Source organism: Drosophila tropicalis, unplaced genomic scaffold, assembly GCF_018151085.1.
Source record: "Drosophila tropicalis isolate 14030-0801.00 unplaced genomic scaffold, ASM1815108v1 contig_593, whole genome shotgun sequence".
NCBI classification, from domain to species: Eukaryota; Metazoa; Arthropoda; class Insecta; order Diptera; family Drosophilidae; genus Drosophila; species Drosophila tropicalis.
In genome coordinates this window covers 12,079,790-12,101,145 of record NW_027173070.1, presented here as the reverse complement: position 1 = coordinate 12,101,145, position 21,356 = coordinate 12,079,790, and the positions used below count along the sequence as shown (strand labels likewise).

Genomic DNA, 21,356 nt, shown 5'->3' with positions numbered 1-21,356 from the left:
TGTCAGACAATTCTTTTGAATTTTTTGCTCATTTTTAACCCCAGCACGAGAATCGATAAGCCAAATTACGTATACGACACGTGTACAATTTGTACCTATTTTTATTATTTTAACCCTGCACCTGCACACACACACACACACAGAGAACAAAAAGCAACAACTTATTGTGACAGTTGAGCAATTTTGAAAACAATTTACAAAACGTCAACACAAATTACAAGCAATTTGAGAAAATTCCAATCAATTTGCTGTTGTCGTTCAGTTTTTTGTTTAAACTTGCCTTTGATTACAACTACTCTCCAGACAAAATATAGACAAAATACATACATACATATATATGCATAAACTTGGGTGCGACATATGCGTGATGTGCTTAACAATAAATGGATGAGCTGTCTTTTATGATGATTTTTTAATGCCCCTGTGTCTTCTCAATGTGTCTGGAACTGAGGTGGGGTAAGAGAAGGCTACATAAGTTGACCTCCTGACGTTGACCTCAAACTGAATCAGAACCTTGCCACATGCATATATGTACATGTATATCAGGTATGTACATATATGTATAGTCGTATATATATACATATGTACATATATACTGGCATTAAACGAGAAGACAGTCGCCATTGTTTGGCCAACTGGCAAACGCGCATCCTTTAAAGGACAGAGCTGAGCGAGTTTCCTGACTGCAGACAGGTGCAGCAGGTGCTGAAAGGACTTTTGTTTCTGCTGCCATTCATTTCCCAGCTTAATTGTTGTCCAGCAACAACTTAAGCAGATAGTTAAAAGCTTCTTTTGTCTACCAGTTATTTTTTTCATTCGTTGCCATTTAATTTTTTGAACTAAAAACTCAACTTAAAATTATTATTAATAATATTTTCCACCAACCACCTCCAGCAATCTGCTAAGCTAAATCTGTTGAAAGTATTATTGGAAATATTTCTGCAATATTCCCTGCTCATAGAGGCGTTTCACATCTGTGCCACCTCCAATAAATTTTCCATTGATAAAACAACGCGGCACAGTCCTTTCACCGGTCATCTCACCCAGAACCGCTTGAATCTCCCCACCATCCGGACGTAGATCCAGTTCAACAACGAACGGAGTCACCCTCAATTTACGGAACTGCTCCTTGGCCATGCTGCAGTAGGGGCAATAAGTTTTGCTAAATATCACCACCTTATTATTCCGTATGGTATCGCGAACAAATTGCGCTAGGGGGACTATCCATATTGACATCAGGCGGCGGTACTTCCAACTGACTGACTACGGTACCCATGGGAGATGATCCAAATCTAGCAAAGCGAAGAATAAAAGAAATAAAATTATATACTTTTTATATCCAAACAGAAGGAATGTGAAATTTGGAATGTAAAATGTTTGGGTCTCATTTTTGTAAGGTCGAAAAGATGTGGCAAGAAATGGCTACTAAGATGAAAAATATTGAATTCGGTTATGGGCGATAGCATGAATGAGCCAATTTTTCGTCTTAGTCGGACGTATGGACGTATTTTTAAAAGATTCGAAACAAAATTAGTTTCAAATTTATTTTTAAATATTTTACAGCTATTTCAAATAGCCCATTTCAAGCCATATGAGTATTAATAAAAACGAAACTCTAAAGAACGGATAACAGAAATAGCATAAACCCATCAAAAGATATTATTAATAGGTACTTATTAATTGGGCTTACTGCTGAAAAGCGTTAATTTTAATGACATTATCAAGAGATAATAAAAAATCTGGAAAGTAGTTTTACATACAGACAATCCTTTCCTATTTTAAGTAGCTTTTAAGACGCGTTCAAATAAAGATCTTTTTCCAAGTAGTCTTCCCCCTCATCTCTCAAAATCTTCTTTCAAGTATGCTGACTTTTTATTTTGAGTGGTAAAACTAACCTTCGGGGATAGCCAAATACAACAATGTTGCGTAGCCGTTTCTAGTCATTTTTTATTTTTTTGGTTTTTTGTCTGACTTATCAAGCATGAAAACTGAAAACTCGTTATGGCTGCCAACACGAAGCATTTACAACTGCAATGGAATGGAAATTTCTCTTTTTTTATACCCTTGAAAATGGGTTATAAGCTTTCGCTAAGATGGAAGAAATTCCTATATTTCCAATACATTTGCATCACACGATTTATAATTAGACAGATCCGTTTGGGTAAACTTTTGAATGATACTATCCGGCTTAGAGTCCTTTAAGATATACGGTCTCTATGGCATGAGTCACTCTATTCCCTTAGACTAGTACTTGCCAGGGTATACAAACTTCGTCTCATCTAAAAATAACACCGACCCTTTCGTTTTTCTCAGTTTTTATGATAGTCAAGTGCTTGACCATAATTTGGTTTTCCTTTTTTTTCCGCCAATTTTTGCTTCTTTTTTTATTCTATGCTCTGTGTGAGTTGACTGTAACTTTGTTTTAATTTGTGTTAAAGGATGAATGCAATTGCCACCGAACTGAAAGAGATGGACATAGAATGCCGGAATGTCGGTTTGTTGGATTGTCGTTCTGTCTGGGTGACGAACTAACTCAATAAAAATGCATTTTGCACATTTTCTTGATGGCTCATATTATCTGAAATGGCCAGTCGCTGATTCTTCTCTTCTTCTTCGCTACAATTAACTAGCTGCAACTTTGTTGCTATCGCAAAAAAAAATTCCAATGGTCATTTTTATGGTCAAATAATATCATTAGGCAGTTTTTTTTGTGTTTTTTTCTCTTGTTCTTTCCCATAACAATTTTATGATTTTAGCGCCACTTTGTTTGCAAAATTTATTAGAGTTTTCTGTGCAGCTGATAGAACTTTATCTTTACCTCCTATCTCTCTGTAGTTTTCGCTCTTTGTATACTCTGCCGAAATAAAGAACTTAATTTTTGCTTAGAAGTTGCAACAATGATAAAAGAGGAGGAGAGAAAATGTTTTATTCAAGTGTCTTTAATTATTGCTTTTTTCATTTTATTATATGTGAGGATGTCGATATCTAATACAGATGGTCTCCTAAAATGATAGATTTTAGCCCTCACTGGTCCTCGAAAAACTAAAAAAATTTGTAAGGATATGGAAAATTCGATACGACTGAAATTAAATCTTGCCCCTTGGGTTTTTGTATTTTGTTTGTGTCTGGCGTTTACTCCGTTGTTGGTTAGAACCATATATCATATAGTGTAGACTCTTTGTGTGTATGTGTGTGTGTGTGTGTGTCTGTGTGTGTGAAACTCCTTCTTGTTTGATGGACGATTTATTAAGCGTTTTATTATTAGTTTTTCTATCTCGTTTCGTTGGCTTTTGTGGCATTTTTGATTACAAAAATTCCAAAGACTTTTTGGCAACTGATGTAATTACAGGAATTTTTTTTGCAACTGTCAGACGGGAAGATAGAAATTGTGAGAAGAAAATGGTTTAAGAAAACTTTAAAAGAATCACCTAAATTCTTAACTAAAATTCTAGACAGAGAGAGTGTGCGAGAGAGAAATATTGAGTGGGAAAGGTGATAGCATGAGTTGAAGGAGACGCTTTTTGTGGAAGGGTATGTACGTAAACGACACTTGCACGTAACATGTCATGCTAACATATAATTATATTTTCTTTTTGTTTTACACCCCGTCACATAAACACTCCACCTCCCGCCTCTGTCTACGTAACTTAGATCTTTTACTGTTGATAAACTTGAATACCTTTAGGTTAGCCGGGAAGGCCACGGGAGAAGACTATTCGTAACTGCTGGAAAGAAAAACGCACGTGTTAACAAGGATGCGATAAAAGGAAAAAATTGTATAAAGTGAGGAAATAAACGCTAGAATGACAGGAAATATGTGTGCGTGACATTGTTACTTGGGTCTCCATGGCCATGCGAGAGTTAGGTAGTGGTCTGTCATCCCCTTCCTTCATTTTTATAGTTGTTTACTAAAGCGCTCCCCTCAAAAAACAAAAGCAACAGTATATAAAATTTAGATATTTTTTGAATGGGACCTAAATCAAGTGACAATTGGTGGAATAGAGTGCAAAAATATTGAATTATTTAATCATACGAATTAGTAGAATAAAATGCTTGACAGAAGCTAATATAGGTGAAGCTTAAGCGCTGTTTTCTTCTGTCCCAGCCCGTTGCCTCATTCACATTGCTTTTATTACTCGTTTAGTTTATATTTTCATATGTACTTAACTCACAAATATCTTCAATAAGAAAGAATGTTTTTGAAGAGTATAAATTGACTTTCCCATTGAAATTGATCCATCACCTAATAAAAAACATTGAAACGCTCTGAGAAAGCTGAAATTAATAATTAAATTTCCAATCAAATATGTATATGTATGTATCATAAACCACACCAGACGATTGAAAAACCAACAAACTATTTTCTATGTCTAAAAGGAATTTGCATTTTAAAATACTCGGCCATAAATTTCATATGCAAGTTATTTTATCGTAACTTTTGGCCACAAGTTTTCAAAGACCACAATTTAGCTGAACAATTGCCTAGAGAATTGATCCCAACCCAAAAGCTAATAATGAATTCTCAACTCATTTTTTTTTTTTTGGGAGATTTTCAACCCCTTTTGGTAATTTGATACCTTTTTTGAAGGGGGCTAAAACTTGCAACTTGGAAGCCATTAATCAATTAATTAAGTATTTTATGAATATTTTAGCCACCAATACACAATCACATGGCCAATGAAAGAGGAGGAGGAGGAGTAGGTAGGTATTGGGGCCAAAGGGGTTGAAAGAGTTTGGACTTACCTTTTCGCGATATCCACTTGGCAATGCACATGAATATTTTAAGCGCAAAGTTGTGTTTGAGCTGAAACTCCTTGAGGACCCCATTTTAGGGGGGAAAAGAGTGTCGGGTTTGCTTTGGGGGGTATAAAGAGTTATGATCCCGGACATAATCGAGCGCATGATGACGAGGCGACTGCCAGCAAGTCAAGGGATAATGAGTTTGCGCTTCCGTAGAAGTTTCCTCTGAAGATGCTGACGACAAAAACGGAGATGGAGCTGAAGATGAAGGAACTTTCTGACTAATTAATTAAATGCTCTATAAAAATGTTGAAGAAAAAGTTTAGCATGAATAATGATGGAGGAAAAACAATTATTTTCAATACCAAAGAGAGAGAGAGAGAGAGAGAAAAATGGGGGAAAAAATCAGCGAAAGAAACAAAACAAAAGTTCAAAGTGTTTTGTCCCCAAAAAAACAAAAAGAAGTAAATGATATGTATGTATGTACATACATATATGTATGTATGCATATTTAAAAAACACAGAAAATACAGGTGTATGTGCAGGTGTGTGTCTGTTTGAGTACTTGGAAAATTCTTTTCACATCACGATAAAAAGAGAAAAAAAATTAATATATGTATATAAAACTTTTTAATGAGTTTGCCAAATGCCACACGCTAAAAGTGTGCAAAAAAATAAAAACAAAGAACAATAAAAAAAGAGGCAAACTTTAGTTATCTCAATGAAGAATATATATGGAATATAAATCTATATATATGTGTTTACATTTTCCCAAACTTTGGCCTTAGCTTAGAGTGAAAGAGTTTGTTCATATCTGCAAATGGAATTCCAGCTAAATATGTATAGGCAGTAAAAAAAAAAAAAATTTCTCATTCATTTAAAATAAAGTCAAACTGTCATTTTCAGTTGACTAGTGGTCATATAGGCACAGCAATTCTTTTTTCCTACTCTTTCTATCTCTCTCTCTCTTTTGGTTTCCCTCTCTCCCTAGGTTTGTCTCTTTCTACTTTCTGCCCATATGTCAACATCATTCACAATAGCTGCCAATTTCAGAATATTCCCCCTTTGCTTTTCCACATTGCCAACCAACCAAATTCAATTCCCATCCATTAATGGTCAATTTCAATTCGATTTTGGTTTCTGCATTGGACTCTTGCAATTACCGCAGGTCTCCTGTGGAGCAGTAGCAAAAGCGAACATTCCCCCTCCTCCTTTACCGCACAAAAAGGAGACCTCATGTGAGTTTTGTCAAATTAGCGCATCGTTTGTTATAGTCGGTCGTCCCCCAGACTTGAGTATCCCATCTTCCCTCTTTGTCTCTCACAATCTCTCTCATTTTCTTATTCACCTTTATGGTTGGAGTTTGGGTTATATTTTTAATATCCTGTATTCAAAAAATTAAGTGAGTATGTTAATGGAAGACACAATGGTAAATTTATAGAGTGATTTATACATCGAATAATGCATAAGAAACATTTTTTTTCCACTTTTTTAGACTTTAGTAGATGTTGAAAGAAGAAAATTATACTTCCTTCTTTTAAATCAAAGGACTTTATTTTTATAAAATACATATATATATGTATAGCTTCAATAGCTTCAATAGCTTTGTCTCTAGACTTATAGCACATTAACATACTTGATTCAAGTTGAATGCAGCTTTCATTTGAAACATATCGCATTTTGGCACTGTTTATAATCAAACAATCCACACTGAAGAGACTTCTACTTAAAGCAAAATAAGAGACTTAATAAGAGGCACATAACCATTTTGATTTTGATTTTGATCTTTAGCTTTAAGTAGGATCTTTTAAATATCAAAGTGTACCTCTTCAATCCAAAGGTTTAAAAAAACCTTCTGATTTCCTTTCTGCTTTTAAAAGAAATTTTTTTTCAAAAATTAGAGGGTTTCTAAAAAAAGGTGTCAACGTAAAAAGAGTTATAAAAGAAATACTCGCTTAATCCATTTATGGCTATAAAATCGCGTAAGCTGTATCAATATTTAACTGATGGTTGACTATATTTTCCGATTTTCAAAGTATTCCTATGACACTTTATTCCCATGCGAAAAACATCAATGAAATTTCAAATCAACGTTATTTGAGCGGACAACCAATCGTTACAATTCATCAAACAAGCAAATGGATATTACTTCATCGGAAGAGGATCGAGTACAATATTAAATACTTGAACGTTAAAACACATGAAATTGTCATCAGGCCTTCAGCTCGACACAAACAACCTCAAAGAGTGTTCCGTCCCCATAGATGGGAAGTTGTTGTCGAAAAGGGAATGGGTCGAGATGGAGGGGGGCTTGTTGCGGATGGATGGAAACAAAAGTAAATTGCAATAAAAGTTTGTAATTGACAAACGGACAAACAAACAAACAAAGCTCCACTTCAGTCTACCTCCCTCCCTCCCTCTCTCACTCTTCAGTTTAACGAAACGACACGATAGGAATGTGGAAAGGTCGGCCAGGATGAGGTTGAGAAATGTTCAGGAGGTAAGGGGCGGAAGGACACGGCAGCTGGGGCACTAAACAACTGGCGCGCAAATCAACAAAAACCGATTTTCAAAAACAGGAAGCAACAGCAGCTAACATTGGCGTTGACAACTGAGCCTGGTCTTTCCCCCTCTAGATTGCCCCAGCTCCAGCTTTAGCTTGTTTCTGCTGCCCGCATATTGACTTTGTGCGAGGCGCACAAACGATTTTCCCCAGATTTAAGAAAAATAAAAGTTTAGTACAATCCCTCACCCCCCGCCACACAACTCGAACTTCCCTCTTATCCTCTATCCTATCCTGTGGCCCCCACAAACGAACAAACCACACAGATCCCCATCAACTACAACAACGAGTTATGCCCTCTGGCCAAGCAAACAAAAGACGCGTCTGTGGTTGCTTCACCTCCCATTCCCATTAACATCGCCATCTCCATCCCCATCTATTCCTGCTTTGGGCTCGGGTTGGGGCTGCCGCTGTCGAACACAAAATGTCGATGGTGGTTACGACTTTGACTTGTCTATAGTGTCTATGGTTTTGGTTGTCTGCAGGGCTCATTGCGTTCTGGTTAAATAGACTCACTCGATTTGTGTTCAAGCGTTGGTCAAGTTTGAACGGCATTTTTTTTGTCTTCTTTGTCGAGAACATTTTGTTTTCGAGAGGTCTTGGTTAAAATAAAATAACAGCAATGTGATAATTCAAATTGTTGGCTTAGTTTTGTAAGACGTTAATGGTGTGAAGTTAATATCTACAGAAATCGCATCTTAAGTAAAAGATTTTGCATTATAAAAATATATCAAACATATAAATTTTTAAAATTTTTTCGCAAATCAATGAATTATTCATTGTGAATATTTCTCCCCAAAATAACTATAAAATATTTGACCATTTAAGCTATTATATTAGTTAGATAGAACGTTTATCGGCTTCTAGAAAGTTTTAGACTTAAAACTAAAGTTTTTATGTTTTTGAATTGACTTATCTAAAGGCAAAGAAATGTTTTCATTTCGTATGACTCTTCATTCCCTGACCGTAAGTTAGATATCTCTAAAATTTCGTTTTTTTCTCTAGACAACAAAGGAATATGAGTAAAGGAAACGACATTATGAAATTGCAATTTAAAACAATTTGTCAACGACACTAGCAACCGGACGCACAGCACAGAAAGCTATATCTTTCTAGTCAGATATATATAGGAAAATGTGAAAATGAAAATAATAATGGAAGAAGAAATGAAAATGAATTATGAACTATGCGGCCAAATGGCAGGACCCCAAATGGACCCACCCACACACATAGTACTAAGTACGTGAGAGGAAAGCAAAAATGAAAAAAAAGAAACGAGAGAAGAGAAGTATATGTTAAGTTTGGCAAGCGGCACGCCTACAATAAACCGCACTCCACACCCCCAAGCACACACACACCCCTCTCCTTCCGTCTCGCCTCACCATGTGACCACAAATGTATGCAACATATTTCACAGTTCGAGTCAAAGGGACAAAACAGACCCAAGGGAGGCGAGGCAGAGCAACTGTCAGCAGTACATACACACAGAAATTTTGACTTATGGTCGCTCTGGGCGTAAGTTATACTTAACTACATGCCTCCTCAACAGAAACAAAAAAAAAAAACTTCTTGCCACAGTGCCATGTTTATTGCGATTTCATGTGCCATTAAACCAAGCAAAAAAAAAAGTTGAGTCGAGTAGTCTGAAACTGCCTGCTAATCTGTTGATAAATAAACAAAATGCACAACTTGATAGCAGAAAAGAGAAGAGAAAAAACAGCAACAACAACAAAAACACAGAACCTTCCCTCTGTTCGAGTCGTTGATAAATGTCAAAGCATTTTTACCTGTGGCAACATTTTTGCCACATTGCATGCAACTCACGTCACCCAACACGCAAATGTGACCAGCTATGAGTGTCATTCATCACAGGAGTCAGAGTGGGAGAGAAATGGGGGGATGTGTCTGGTATATGTAAATAAAGAATTGTCACTTTGACACGTTTGATGCGTGATGCCAAATGGTTGGGCAATTTCAAAACATTTCATCTTTTTGCCCACTCGCACTCGCTTTAAACAATGAGTCAATAAAATTTTAGTTTTAGTTTAACAAATTTATTCACAACTTTTTAGGGCTTCTATTTCTCTCTATATAACTACAGGTACGATATCCTTTCTCCTTAAACGGTTTTGATAATATGTTACCAACGAGTTGATCATCCAAAAGAGCATTTTCTTTGCTGTCGTTTGGGAGTTGCGAGTATACATAAATGGGAAAATTTTAGTTATTTGCTTGGTAGGCCTAACTAATTGGCACGTCAATTGATTGTAAATACTTTGGAAACACTTAAATTGATGTATAATTTGGTATTATACCTACTCTTTTAAAAAGAGTATGCATAAAAGAGTTAGTTAGACTCATCTTTGCATTTTCTTAGACGTCTTTACTTTCAATTAATGAGTGTTAAATGTGGTTATGCAATGTTGAAATCTCAATTTTTATTTGTTAGAGACCTCCCAAAAATGTCTTTCATAAATAGTCTAATAATAATTGTTAATAAACATTTGAGTTATTTTATGTCTGGTTTCAGATATAATCTAAATGAAGAATCTTTATAGTATGTTCATAATTTTTTATTTTCTTTTAAAGTTTTTTCTAATCTAAAACTAGAGTGTACTAAAATATTTTCAATATGATTTATAATTTGATTAGACACACTTTGGCATGAAAATGAATTCAGTTAAATATAGTTATACATTGGCTATGCATATGTGATTTCTACCCAACTCAACTCAACTCAATTTCATTTGTTCATATAATCCTTGCGTGTTTTGGGGCTACCTTCGTGTTATATTCAATGCAAATTCAAATGTAGGGGAGGGGAAAAATATTTTAATATTATGCAAATTATACGCTGATTATGCTGTCAGCATCGGATGAAGTGCCACACACAATATTTTATTATACGATACATATATTAAATTTCTATACCCAACCCGAAACCCGATCCCATTCCCAATTCATTTTGACTAGTTGTTATTATTGTTTAATCATTTCAATTTTGTGTTGTGGTAATTGTTGCTGTTTCTTCTGTTGTTTCTGTTGTTCAAAAAAGGCCTTTGGCATGCAAATGTTTGCTCAATTTGCGTGTTGCAAATAGTTGAAATTCTGATTTGGGTAACACACAAACACACACACACACATACACAAATTGATTGGCTATAATATATTCATGCCTAAGTATGGGAAATAAATCAGTGTTCTATACAGCTTTAAGGAAATCAATTTTCCAAATCATTTTAAGCATATCAAATGATTTATATTCATTTTCAATCATAATAGTTGTATTTCTAAGCTCAAAATTCGAAAATGTCGCTGTATGTAACACATTAGCGCCACTAGCGATCATTTTAAACAGATGCCGTTTAAAAACTTGATAACTATAATGGAATAATGGAAAAATAAATACAATTAAGTTGAAATTGTTCTAAACGACGTATTAAAATGTCCTTTAGACACTAAAATGGTTCATTGTTTCTTAGAAGCAATTGTTTAGCTTCATAATTTTGAAGAAAATTAATTTTTTGCTTTGCAATTGCATTTTTTAGTGGGTAAATTACAGTTATTTTAGCCATAATCAATCGTTATATTACGTCCAAGCCGGCTAAGACCAAGTTTTACTTAAGTTTAAAGAAAGTCGAGGTATGTATAAGCAAATATAAGGAAAACTCTATATGCAGGAACCACGGAAGCTTAAATGAAAACTGTTTTCCAAAATTAAATTCAATTTCATTTTGAAAACGTTTGCCACCAAACAGGCTACACCACCCAAACACCCAGACGCCACCCTGCCACCTTCATTATCACAACACACAACACACACACACAGCCCACATCCGACAAATGCAATGCGGGAAAGACCAACAACAACAGTAAAGATCCCCTTCCAAATCCTGCCACACTGGTGGAGCTGGTCCACAATTACATCGCTGCCAATGCATAGTTAGGATATCTAACACATAACAGTTGAAAGACAATACGAAGGCGACCAAATCAACGGCAACAGCTGCTGTTCCTGCTGCTTCTGACGCTGCTGCCTCTTGCTAACGGATGCGAGAATGTTTATGCACATTATGAACATGCCGCCATGTGGGTTCGAATCTGAAAATGCTGAAGGATACGAATAATGGGATGGTGGTGCAATGAAATGGTTGGTGTGGCATTGTAGGTAGGTATATAGGCCCATAAACTGTTTTGTGCAATGCAAAATCTGGTTTTGGCTGCGCCAAGCTCAGAAAAACCAATTCGTACGATTATGCACGAAAATTATCTATGACATTTTGGCGATGTGTGTGCGAAAACTTCCATATATAAGTGGAAAGGCGCAAAAAATGGGACAAGTGTGTATGTGAGAAAATCTCATTGGTAGAATCCTTTCAGTTTTGTTTTGTCATTAACCCAATTTAAGGAAATACGTATAAAAGTTTCAACTCTCTTTCTTTTCTTTAATATCATTTATCATATGAGATTTTTGCCAGACGGGATCTTTTGTGTGTGTCATAAGTAAAACCCCCAGCAAGGATGACTACGATGAAACTGACTTATATAAAGCATACTGTGTGGGCCATGTTAAAGCTACATACATATATTTTGGCTATATTAGATTCTGTTTTTTCTCTCTCACATGAATAAGTGTGTGTATTCTCCCCCTTTCCTTTAGATGGAAGATGAAATTTTGCTTTATGCTTCACTAGTGAGCCAATAAGTTGACAGCAGCCGGTTTGGCATTGCAGTAAGAAATCCTTGCTGGGCAAGGACAATATGTGTGAGTGAGTGCAACAACTTAAAGCTTTTAATAAAAATGTCAACTGCATTGAAGCGCAATGAAGCAAATGTAGAACACTAGAAAAATATAAGAATATTCCATACGTTAAGTAGTCGTTGCAAGTTTCAAATAGGCACTGAGGAGATTGGTAATTTTCTCTCAGTTGATCAGGTAAGCAAAAGTTGAATAAATACTGCAGTGCATTTCTGAAAACTGAATTATATTTAGCTATATGCTAAGTCCCAAAAAAACAACCCAAACTGTGCCATGGCCATAACATTGTTATACTTGCAGATAATAGATATATTTCTATCAATAAAACAGCATGCTTTTTTATCAACTCAATATTAAGGCTCGAACCCTTACTTCTAGAAACAAACTACTTATATTTGTAAAAAAATTGTTTACAAATTGCTTATGGGATCTCCAAATATTGATTGAAAACCGCCAAACAATCGATAAGCTTAAGCGGAATATTCTGTCTGTAGTCAAAGCTCGTGTACTTCATTCGTGTAGAACTAATTGTAGGTAAGAGCTATCCCTATCGCAACGTGAGTTCTACTAGACTAGGAACTTAAATCAAGAAAGGTTACATTAATTTAATTTTTGTCTGGATTTTTGGGAACTAAAGAACTTTGACTAATTAACCATTAAATAAATTAAAGGTGGCTCAATTTATAATTATTTTTTAGCTCCATTACTTTGAAAAAAAAGTGAAAAAAGCAACTATAATTGTTTATTCTTATATTTTCACAATTTTCACAATTTAAAAACAAATCTAAAGCCCATAATAAATATTGATCTATTTCATTAAAAAATAATTTCGCCTCAAAAATAAACTTTGGAGATGTGTAACAAATTTATAGTTAACAGTTTTTTTTTAGTTTTACTAAATTTTAAAAATACATAATTGAAATAACACAGGGAAACAGCTATTTTGCGGCAAGGACTGCATTTTTTAGGCTGAAGCCGAATATGTACTCGGTTTTTCTGGATCGACTCTAGATTCTGAAAGAAACTGAAATTTTTGAATTGCACTTAAAGATTTTAAACTATTTTGCTAAACAATCGTGTTGATACCATCATATTTGAATACATCTGATTTAAAAATTTTCTAAGGGTATATCATAATTTTTGCAGGCTTTTTCGCTTTAATTTTTGCTTTTTCACTGTTATCCCTAAGCTCAGGTTGAACCTCACACGTTGCCTTGACAGATTAGATGCTTGTCCCTTTATTTTTTTCCTGATTACACAAATAAGCAAAAAGGACAAATGGAAAAGACGAATATAAAATGAAAAATTTTATATCCCTATGTGACGGGCATTGTTTGTCAGAAAGACTTTGTCTCATAAGCAAGATATTTCATATTATTTTGTTTTTATTTCTGTAAAGGATTTCTGCACTTTTTGTTTTCCAATAGATGTGTGTGATGTCTTCTTTTGTCTCTATTTCTCTCTTTACAAAAATTTGCTTGTTGTTTGAGTTGTTTTGTTTTAGCGCTCACTGTGATTGTCCATGTCGTGCTGATGATACTCCTGCTGTTTCTACTGCTCTTGTTTCCTCATATGTTTATCCTGTCGCCATCTGGTACGGCTTCTGTTTGTTTCCCTTTTGTTTCTGTTTAATTTTCAGCTTCTCTTTAGCTAGCTTCTCAGTCATTGTTCTTGTTGTTGTCAACGTGTTTTCATTAATGTTATTATTTCACATTTCTATGTTTACGTCATTGTGCAAGGATGATGACAATAGATACAACAACGGTATCGTCTCTGTCTCCGTCTCGGTGTACATAACCATCTCACAGTCTCTATAATTTGTATGCATAATTTATTTATAGCAGGAAGAGAAGACTGTAGTTACAGAGGAAGAGATTGCAAGAGCGATGACAGACAATTTCCAATTGTCAACAGGCTTAACTCATTTGCCATATGTTTGATTGACATTTCATATTGTACAACTTGTTTAACTATTGATGAGCCCTTGAGGTCCTTACCTTAATGGGAATATCTAATCAAAGTGAGTTCAAGTTAAGCAAACGTTGTGATTTTGATTTATTCTCAATAAGCCAAAATATTATTTGCAGATTGGCCTTCTTGTTCTGTTGTAAGACTTTCTTTTTTTTTTTGTTGCTCCTGGTTTACTTTTATGTCTACTTACTCTTTAAAAAAAAAGTCGATTAGCTCCGAGAATAATAGGCATACTGTCTAGACTTCTTAAGTCCATACTTTCATTACGTTTTTGTCATGCTATCCATTAGTTAAAAATCCCTTATAAGCAATCTCAATAAAGGTAGAGTATTTAGAGTTCATCTAAATATATAACTTGTCTGGCCTTTCTTTTTATATGTTTTCTTATTTTTTAGCTTCGCCTTACGGTGTTGCCAAATTGAAATAGTTTTGCACGATTGCCTGCCAGAAAATTTCAATAAGAACAAAAAACCTAAAGAAAATTGCATACCAAGCCAGGGATATTTGTATCTAACAATTTGTTTTGCTTCTTTTCTTTTCCCTTTTGGCCAAAAAACTTTTAATTAAGGATCTACCTAAAAAAAAAAAAAAAAAAAAAAAAAATCAGAAAAATACAAATACAGCAAAAAAGGAAGGAAAAAAGGGCGCAGAGCTTTACTGCAACTGCAATCAATCTAAATGTCAAGTTGTCAATAAAATTGTCAGCCAAGTTTGCGAGGGAAACACGTTTGCATACATACCTCTATTTCTTGCATTTTTCCTTTGTCTTCTAGCTGACTGACCCAATAAGGGAGAAAACTTTTGGGTTAAGCCAATTCGTGTGTGAAACAAATGCATTGACATGTAACAGGAATGCAAGGACTTCAGTTAAATTGACATGCTATTGCTGCCATGACGTTTATTTGACTTTAAATATCAGTGTGACATTTATTTTCATAGAGTAAATATGACCACATTTTCATCTGTAATGAAAATTCTTTTTTTTTTGTGCTAAACTTTAAGGGAAATATATTTAAAAAAGTAAATAAAGTTTGAGTCTAAAAATATTAATAAATATAAAAAACTTCGGACAAAGAACATTTGAACTACCGATTATTTGATATATCAATAAATTCTTCTGATTCTAATCAAATTATTTGAAAGAGAAAGTGAAATAAACATTTGAATTATAATTAGCGATTAATGAAAATCATCAATTAATTTTTACTGCCCAGTGGTTTACTTTTTGAAAAACTTTGACTCATTTATTCTTCAGGGTTCGTTATCCTTGATATGAAGTAAGTGCCTGCTTTCTAGGTCACCTTAATAGAAACTTGGCTCTTAGATACTTTAGGTACTTTTAAGTTTTGCGGTTTTCATTCAACCAGGAATTGCAAAACTCTCTTAAAAATGAAGAACTTAGGCTGGTGTGAGTTATCCTGATGACAAAGTCACCTTTATGACTAAAAACTCTTACCGCAATTATTTTTATTTGGCAACTTGGGATGACTTTTGGCTTTCGTTAGTTACTTTGCTACAGTCAGAATACGCCTTTTTGTAAGATGATTTTGAATGAGTAGGCAAGAAATAAAACCAAAAAATGAGGAAAAACGGAAAGTTTTTTAATTAATTAAGCAGGTCTGACTAAAAAGTTTGCCGCAATTAAATGAGAGTTAAAGTCACATCAAAGAAAGGGAGAGTGAGTAAGTAAGTAAAAGAGATAGAGTTGGAGAATGGAGAATTTCGTCAACCACATCTAACACATATTTTGTGTTAAGCAAAAATTTAATAATCTTAACCCAAAGATGACGCAGTCACGTAGCCAGTTCTTCTTCCAATTTTTGTTTTTGTGTTTCTTATTCGGAGTCACTTCTGTGGCAGATGAAACAGACATACTTCATATGCATACATATTCCCATATAGTATAAGGGTATATACTTATGTATATTTATATGGTATTTCAACATTTGCTCTACAAATATGCGCCTAATAAGAAAGATTGCTTTTTTTCTGGTACTGACTTCGGCATTGGTTTGCTTCCTTCCTCCCTTACATCTTCAAGTTTTCAAGTTTGTCTTGAAAAGGCTTAACATATTTTCACGTCAAATGTTCGTTGCCGGCAAATCTCTACGGATACACACACATGTATTTATGCATGTTGTTGTGTGTGTCATTTGGCAGCTGTTGCGTGTTTACGCTGCGTATGCGTAATGCCTTCAAAATGCCATAAGCATGTGCCTTTAATGACATCGTTTGCTAAAAGGCAGAACGACGTAAACTTGGAGTACCCCCTCGAAAATGGCTGCAAAGTGTCAAAAGTTGATGGTTTTATTGTTTTATTATATGTTTTTATTAAAATGGCAAATGCTACATAATGCAAATGAAGGCTTTAAATTTAAATCTTTGTACTTTAATATAGAGTTTTGCAAGAAAAACATGAAAACAGAAATAACCGTACTATTAAAAATGGTATTTAAAAGTTTTCTGGTTTTGGACTTACTTTCATAGCTAAATCTATAGTAATTTTGCATCGTTGTAGGTAGAGAATCCATGGAAGAGGAAATGAAGGAAATAACCTTTCTTTTCTGCCAATATTTTGATCTCACAAGCTTTGGTTCCAGTAGTTTTGTCCGCCTACGCGAAATGTCCGTGATGTGCAGGAAAGTATCTTGAATAAAAATCATGCTCTTGGGACTGTAAAATTTGGCCTGCTACAAGAGAATCTGACTGCAAGAAATGTCCTCGACAAGAGCCTTTACTGTATTTAACTTTATTTAAATATGCTAAATTGTGATTAACTTGAAACAAACCATTTTAAAATCGGTCCGAAATTAATCAGACTACAGTCTTTAACTCTAACATTTTTTAAAATATTTTTTCAAAATTTTATGTCTTAAATTAAATTTTCTTAAATAAAGAAATTTTACACTTTTCTTTAAATTCTTCCAAAGACATTAAAATGACTTTCGAAGCTTTTCTATTTCATAAGTGTCGAAGTCAACCTAATATTTCATGCAGATTTCCATTTTCCAAAGGGCAGGAATTTAACAATGTGACTTAAATTTTTGAAAAAAAAAAAAAAAACATCAAGATAGACTTAGCAAAACAACGTATGCAGGCGAATATTATCCGAGTGTATTAATTAAAAAAATTGTAAATCTTTTTGGATAGCCAAAGCAAATAACTTGCCACACTCACTCACTCAAATGTATCTCAATTTCCATGGCTCTTTCTGTTGTAGTCTGGCACTTGCCTCATTAGTATGCAACATTGTGGTAGCTTACATTAATTGGGCGTTGCAACTGATTTGAATACCAAAACCACACAGGCTAAAAGGGAAAATGAAAAGGAGCAAAAATGAAAATGAAAAAAACAAGAAAATGAAGCTTAACCAAAAAAAAAAAAAGATACCCAGAAAACAGGTTGCAAAGAGGATAAGAGAAATATTTACTATGGCTAACCAAGAACATGATGGCCTTTAATTGCTACTACAACAGCAGAAACAACAACAACAATACTATTCAGTTAGTTGACTTATGGAAATTGACTCGACTCTAAGCAGTTCAGTTTAGTTCAGTTTGCGTTTTGGTTAATGCCAAGAACCTGACGAGCATATTAATTAGGCCAGTGTCATGGCATTTTCAAGGACATATGCAGCGCAAGAGGTTTGTTTTAATTAAGCCTAGGTAAATGTTACCTGCCAACTAATTAATAAATATAGTTAACTTGGGTTTTTACCTAGTTCCTCTGCCATCCTAATTATGCTGATTAATTTTGGCATAAGGTAAGCATAACCGACTTGCTATCAACTCACATACGAGTTCATACTTGTTGGTATGCCTAAATAGTACTTCAGTTTAAGCATTGAGGCCACTTAAAGTGCTCTAAGACATTAGGTGAAACTTTTTGCTTTCAGCAACTTTTGGCATATTAACTAATTATGCTCTGGGTCCTATTTGTATATGTATTTATAATTGAAAAATTCTACAGAGAACAAAAAATCACCAAAAACTTTGAAAAGAATATATGTAGGTATATAGTTTTCCGGATTCATACTTAGACAAATAGGTAATAATTATTAGCCCATAACAAGAAGAACGTTTTTCAATTAGTGAAAGGAAATGTCAGCTTCGATTTTACTTTTAAATAATTCTCCAAGATCTCTTGTAATTTAAATTGTAACCATTTAAGGTCTTATTATCTCCATGGTAAGTAAATGTATGTGGCAAAAAAACTGTTCTGACACATGATAAAGTAATGTCAACTCACACACACACACACACATGGAAATCCAAAGAGCCCGTCTCAATTACAAAACTTTTTGTAGAAATACATAAAGCAAACTGAACTGAAGACTGAAGTTGCTAAAATAGTAAAACAGATTTACACATATTAATGAAACTTAAAGATGGCGCCGGCGGAAAAGTACAAGCCAAAAACTTAACGCCCCTTCCCCATCTTCATTCCCGTTTCTACTTTAGTTATCCTCGATAGTAGTAGGACTCTTATGTGTGTATATACATCCCTATAAGTAGAATAAGTAGTGGCAAGTAAAGTTTTTGTGAAACAAGCAAAGATTATGCTTGCTTCTGAAGTTTCTTTCATACAGCCACAAAAGATATAATATTTTTTTTTTGTCGAGGGTGTAATGGAGGTTGTTGGCTGGGGGGTGGGGATGGAGTAAGTTTGCTGGAAATCGCTTTCGACTGTTCTTACATTTGTCGAAATTAAACAATGTAAAAATAAAGGAAAAAGGCAACCAAAAATATGAGGGAAAAGAAACTTTGTCCCCATGTCAGCAGCAAATATGTAACTCAATTAGTTTGAGCAAGTTTATGTGTGCACTGAGAGAAAATGAAATCATCCATGAAGTAGTTAATTATTTAAGAAAGTGATACTTCATTTACTAATAGTGCTTTGGTAAAATGCTTAAATGCAAAGATTTTGATTCTTCAGCAAATAGAAAGGGAAACGAAACCATTTAAAATTTCTCGTTGACAATTGTCCTTCGTTTCAAAAACTTGCCACATCAATAAATAAAGCTTACCTTAAGGCTTTTGGCTCTTCAAGATGATTACATCGATTTCTTAGCCAAATTTTCTACAAGTTGCAATTTCTCGCAGTATTTTGCCTGAATGTGTTTGTGTGTGTGTGTTCACTTTGCCATTCAACAAACCCCAAATCGCTGAGTTGCCTTTCAATTATGTGATTCAACTGGGTTTAACCACTTCTGAGCAAGAGACCCACTTCAGGAACTTCCACTTTATGTCATCGCTATATATATGTATAGATTTCGAGTAATTGCTTGGCTTCCAATGAAATGTCGTCAACGCAAAAGTCCAGCCAAAAGTTGCTGTAAGTAATTGCCATCTAATTGCTTATTGAAATTTCTACTTATCGAACTTTCTGTCAATTGGATTAGAAGAGCCTGCTTATGATTATGGTTAAGTGAGCAAAGCAAATCAGGTCACTAAGGGTGAAGGAAGTGGCCAAATCTCAAGAGAAAAAAAGACGTTCCTTGACTTTTTAAGAACTTTAAATCAATTTCAATCAGTTAACTCATTTTTTTTTTTTTTGGCCAAGTTATTGATGCCATTTTATTGATTTGTCTGTACTTAAACTAGCCAAAAACAAGTTAAGTTAAAGTCTAGGCCAAAGTGAAAGATTGATGGACACATTAATGGGCTTGCTTGCCTGGCTGCCTGCCCCTTTAGGCGTCTGAAAGTCTTTCTCCATTCAAGCGGAAATCACACAAAGATTTCCTTTTGCCTACTTTTTGGGGGCGCGCAGAATGGGGGCTGGGGCTTTGGCTTGGCTACTGACCACATTAACCGGAAGAAGCAAACTTATGCAAACTAAGCGGCTAGCACAAAACTTGGCCATAGAAAAGCAACTGAGATGGCCCATTGCATAGAATGGATAGATGGATGGATGGTTGGATGATGGGCCAAGGCACCACAAAGTTTTTATGCCAGCGGCTGACAAAAGGAACAGAAAAATCCATATACTATATATGTATATACTAAATATATAGAAAACAAAAACGAAGAGAAACCGAAGAGTAGAAGGCGTTGAAAATGTGCAAAGACGGGGCCGAGCGCCTTATTGTACAAAGTGTTGACTTTATATCCTTCATTTAGTGGACATAAAAAGGATATTATTAAAAGCTTAGAAAAGTAGCCATTTCCTTGCTTCCACTCCATCCTTTATCTCCATTTCTTTCTTTCTGTCTGTCTCTCTGGGCGCCTCTTCACTTCATCTATCCCTATTTTGTGTCTCTTTTGCACAAAATACATAAAATATTAGATGACTTGAAAGGGAATACAATACAAACTGATTTCGTATCCAGTTGACCAAAAAGAGCAGACAATACAATGGCAATTTTTTTCAGTCGTTTTTTCTTCCTTTTTTGTGTTGCTCTCTTTTACATTTTTCTATTTTTCCCCCCCATTTTCTTCTTTTTTTGGCTGCGGCTCATTTGTCTTTCATGAAGTCGCATTCGCAAATATATTTTGTAGCAAAAAAAAAAAAGTCCATTATAATTATAAATGAGTTGAGTGGCCTCCATCATACTTTTTATTCGCATTTTTATTTCCAGTTTTTATTCCACTTTTTTTTTTTATTCTTTTTTTCGTTTTGTTCTCCCCCATATTGTTGTCAATTTTTCCATTGGCATGGGGGAACTTTATTACCAGAACCTTTTTTATACTCTTAAAAATCGGTCAGAAGTCAATGACGAATAGTCAAGTAGAAGAAATTATTTATTTACTCTTAGTAGGTAATCCTATTTGGTTCATTGTCGGGCCGAGTTTGAAATAAGGAAGTTAATCAAGTGAGGATTCCATATTTTAGTTCGAATAGTCACATGTTTAAATAGAAAACGTATCAAACAAAATCTTCTCTCTTTGTTTGATATTCTATAAACACATTCACATAGAAACTTCTTAGTATTAGGTAGCCTTAACAATTCTTATTATAAAGAATTCATTCTCCTATTTTCCAATCGTGAAGCTTTAAGGGTATTTAACCTATGGTAAAGAACTGACATTTTCCTCTTTCTTTCTTTATTCGGAGTTTTTTTTTTCCGTTTATGTAAAATTGACTGGCGCTTTTTAATGAGTGGGAGCAACCAGTAAAAATAAGTAACAAAAGAACAAAAAATTACTGTTGGACCAGTTATAAAGAATGGAATACAGATAAAAAAACAGCATATTGACTTATATTTGCATGTAAAAATATTTGTTTGATAATTTGTTTGCTTTTTTATGAAAGTTAAACGAATAAAAAGATTTATGAGAATTTGTTCCATTTTCTATTGTGAGGCCTGTTTAACATTATGATGTT

General features: G+C 34.5%; 1 protein-coding gene and 1 long non-coding RNA gene across 2 annotated transcripts in view; one reads left to right on the top strand and one right to left on the bottom strand.

The window, feature by feature from the left end:
• The window catches only part of LOC137575829 (uncharacterized), a 124,408-nt gene that overhangs the window by 29,732 nt on the left and 73,320 nt on the right, over positions 1-21,356 (top strand). The window lies entirely within an intron of this gene.
• On the bottom strand, positions 804-1,413 carry Grx1t (Glutaredoxin 1, testis-specific). Its single transcript, XM_068288522.1, is given in 2 exon segments — positions 804-1,212; positions 1,214-1,413. Coding segments are annotated over 2 exon segments (351 nt in total). The 5' UTR covers positions 1,277-1,413; the 3' UTR covers positions 804-924.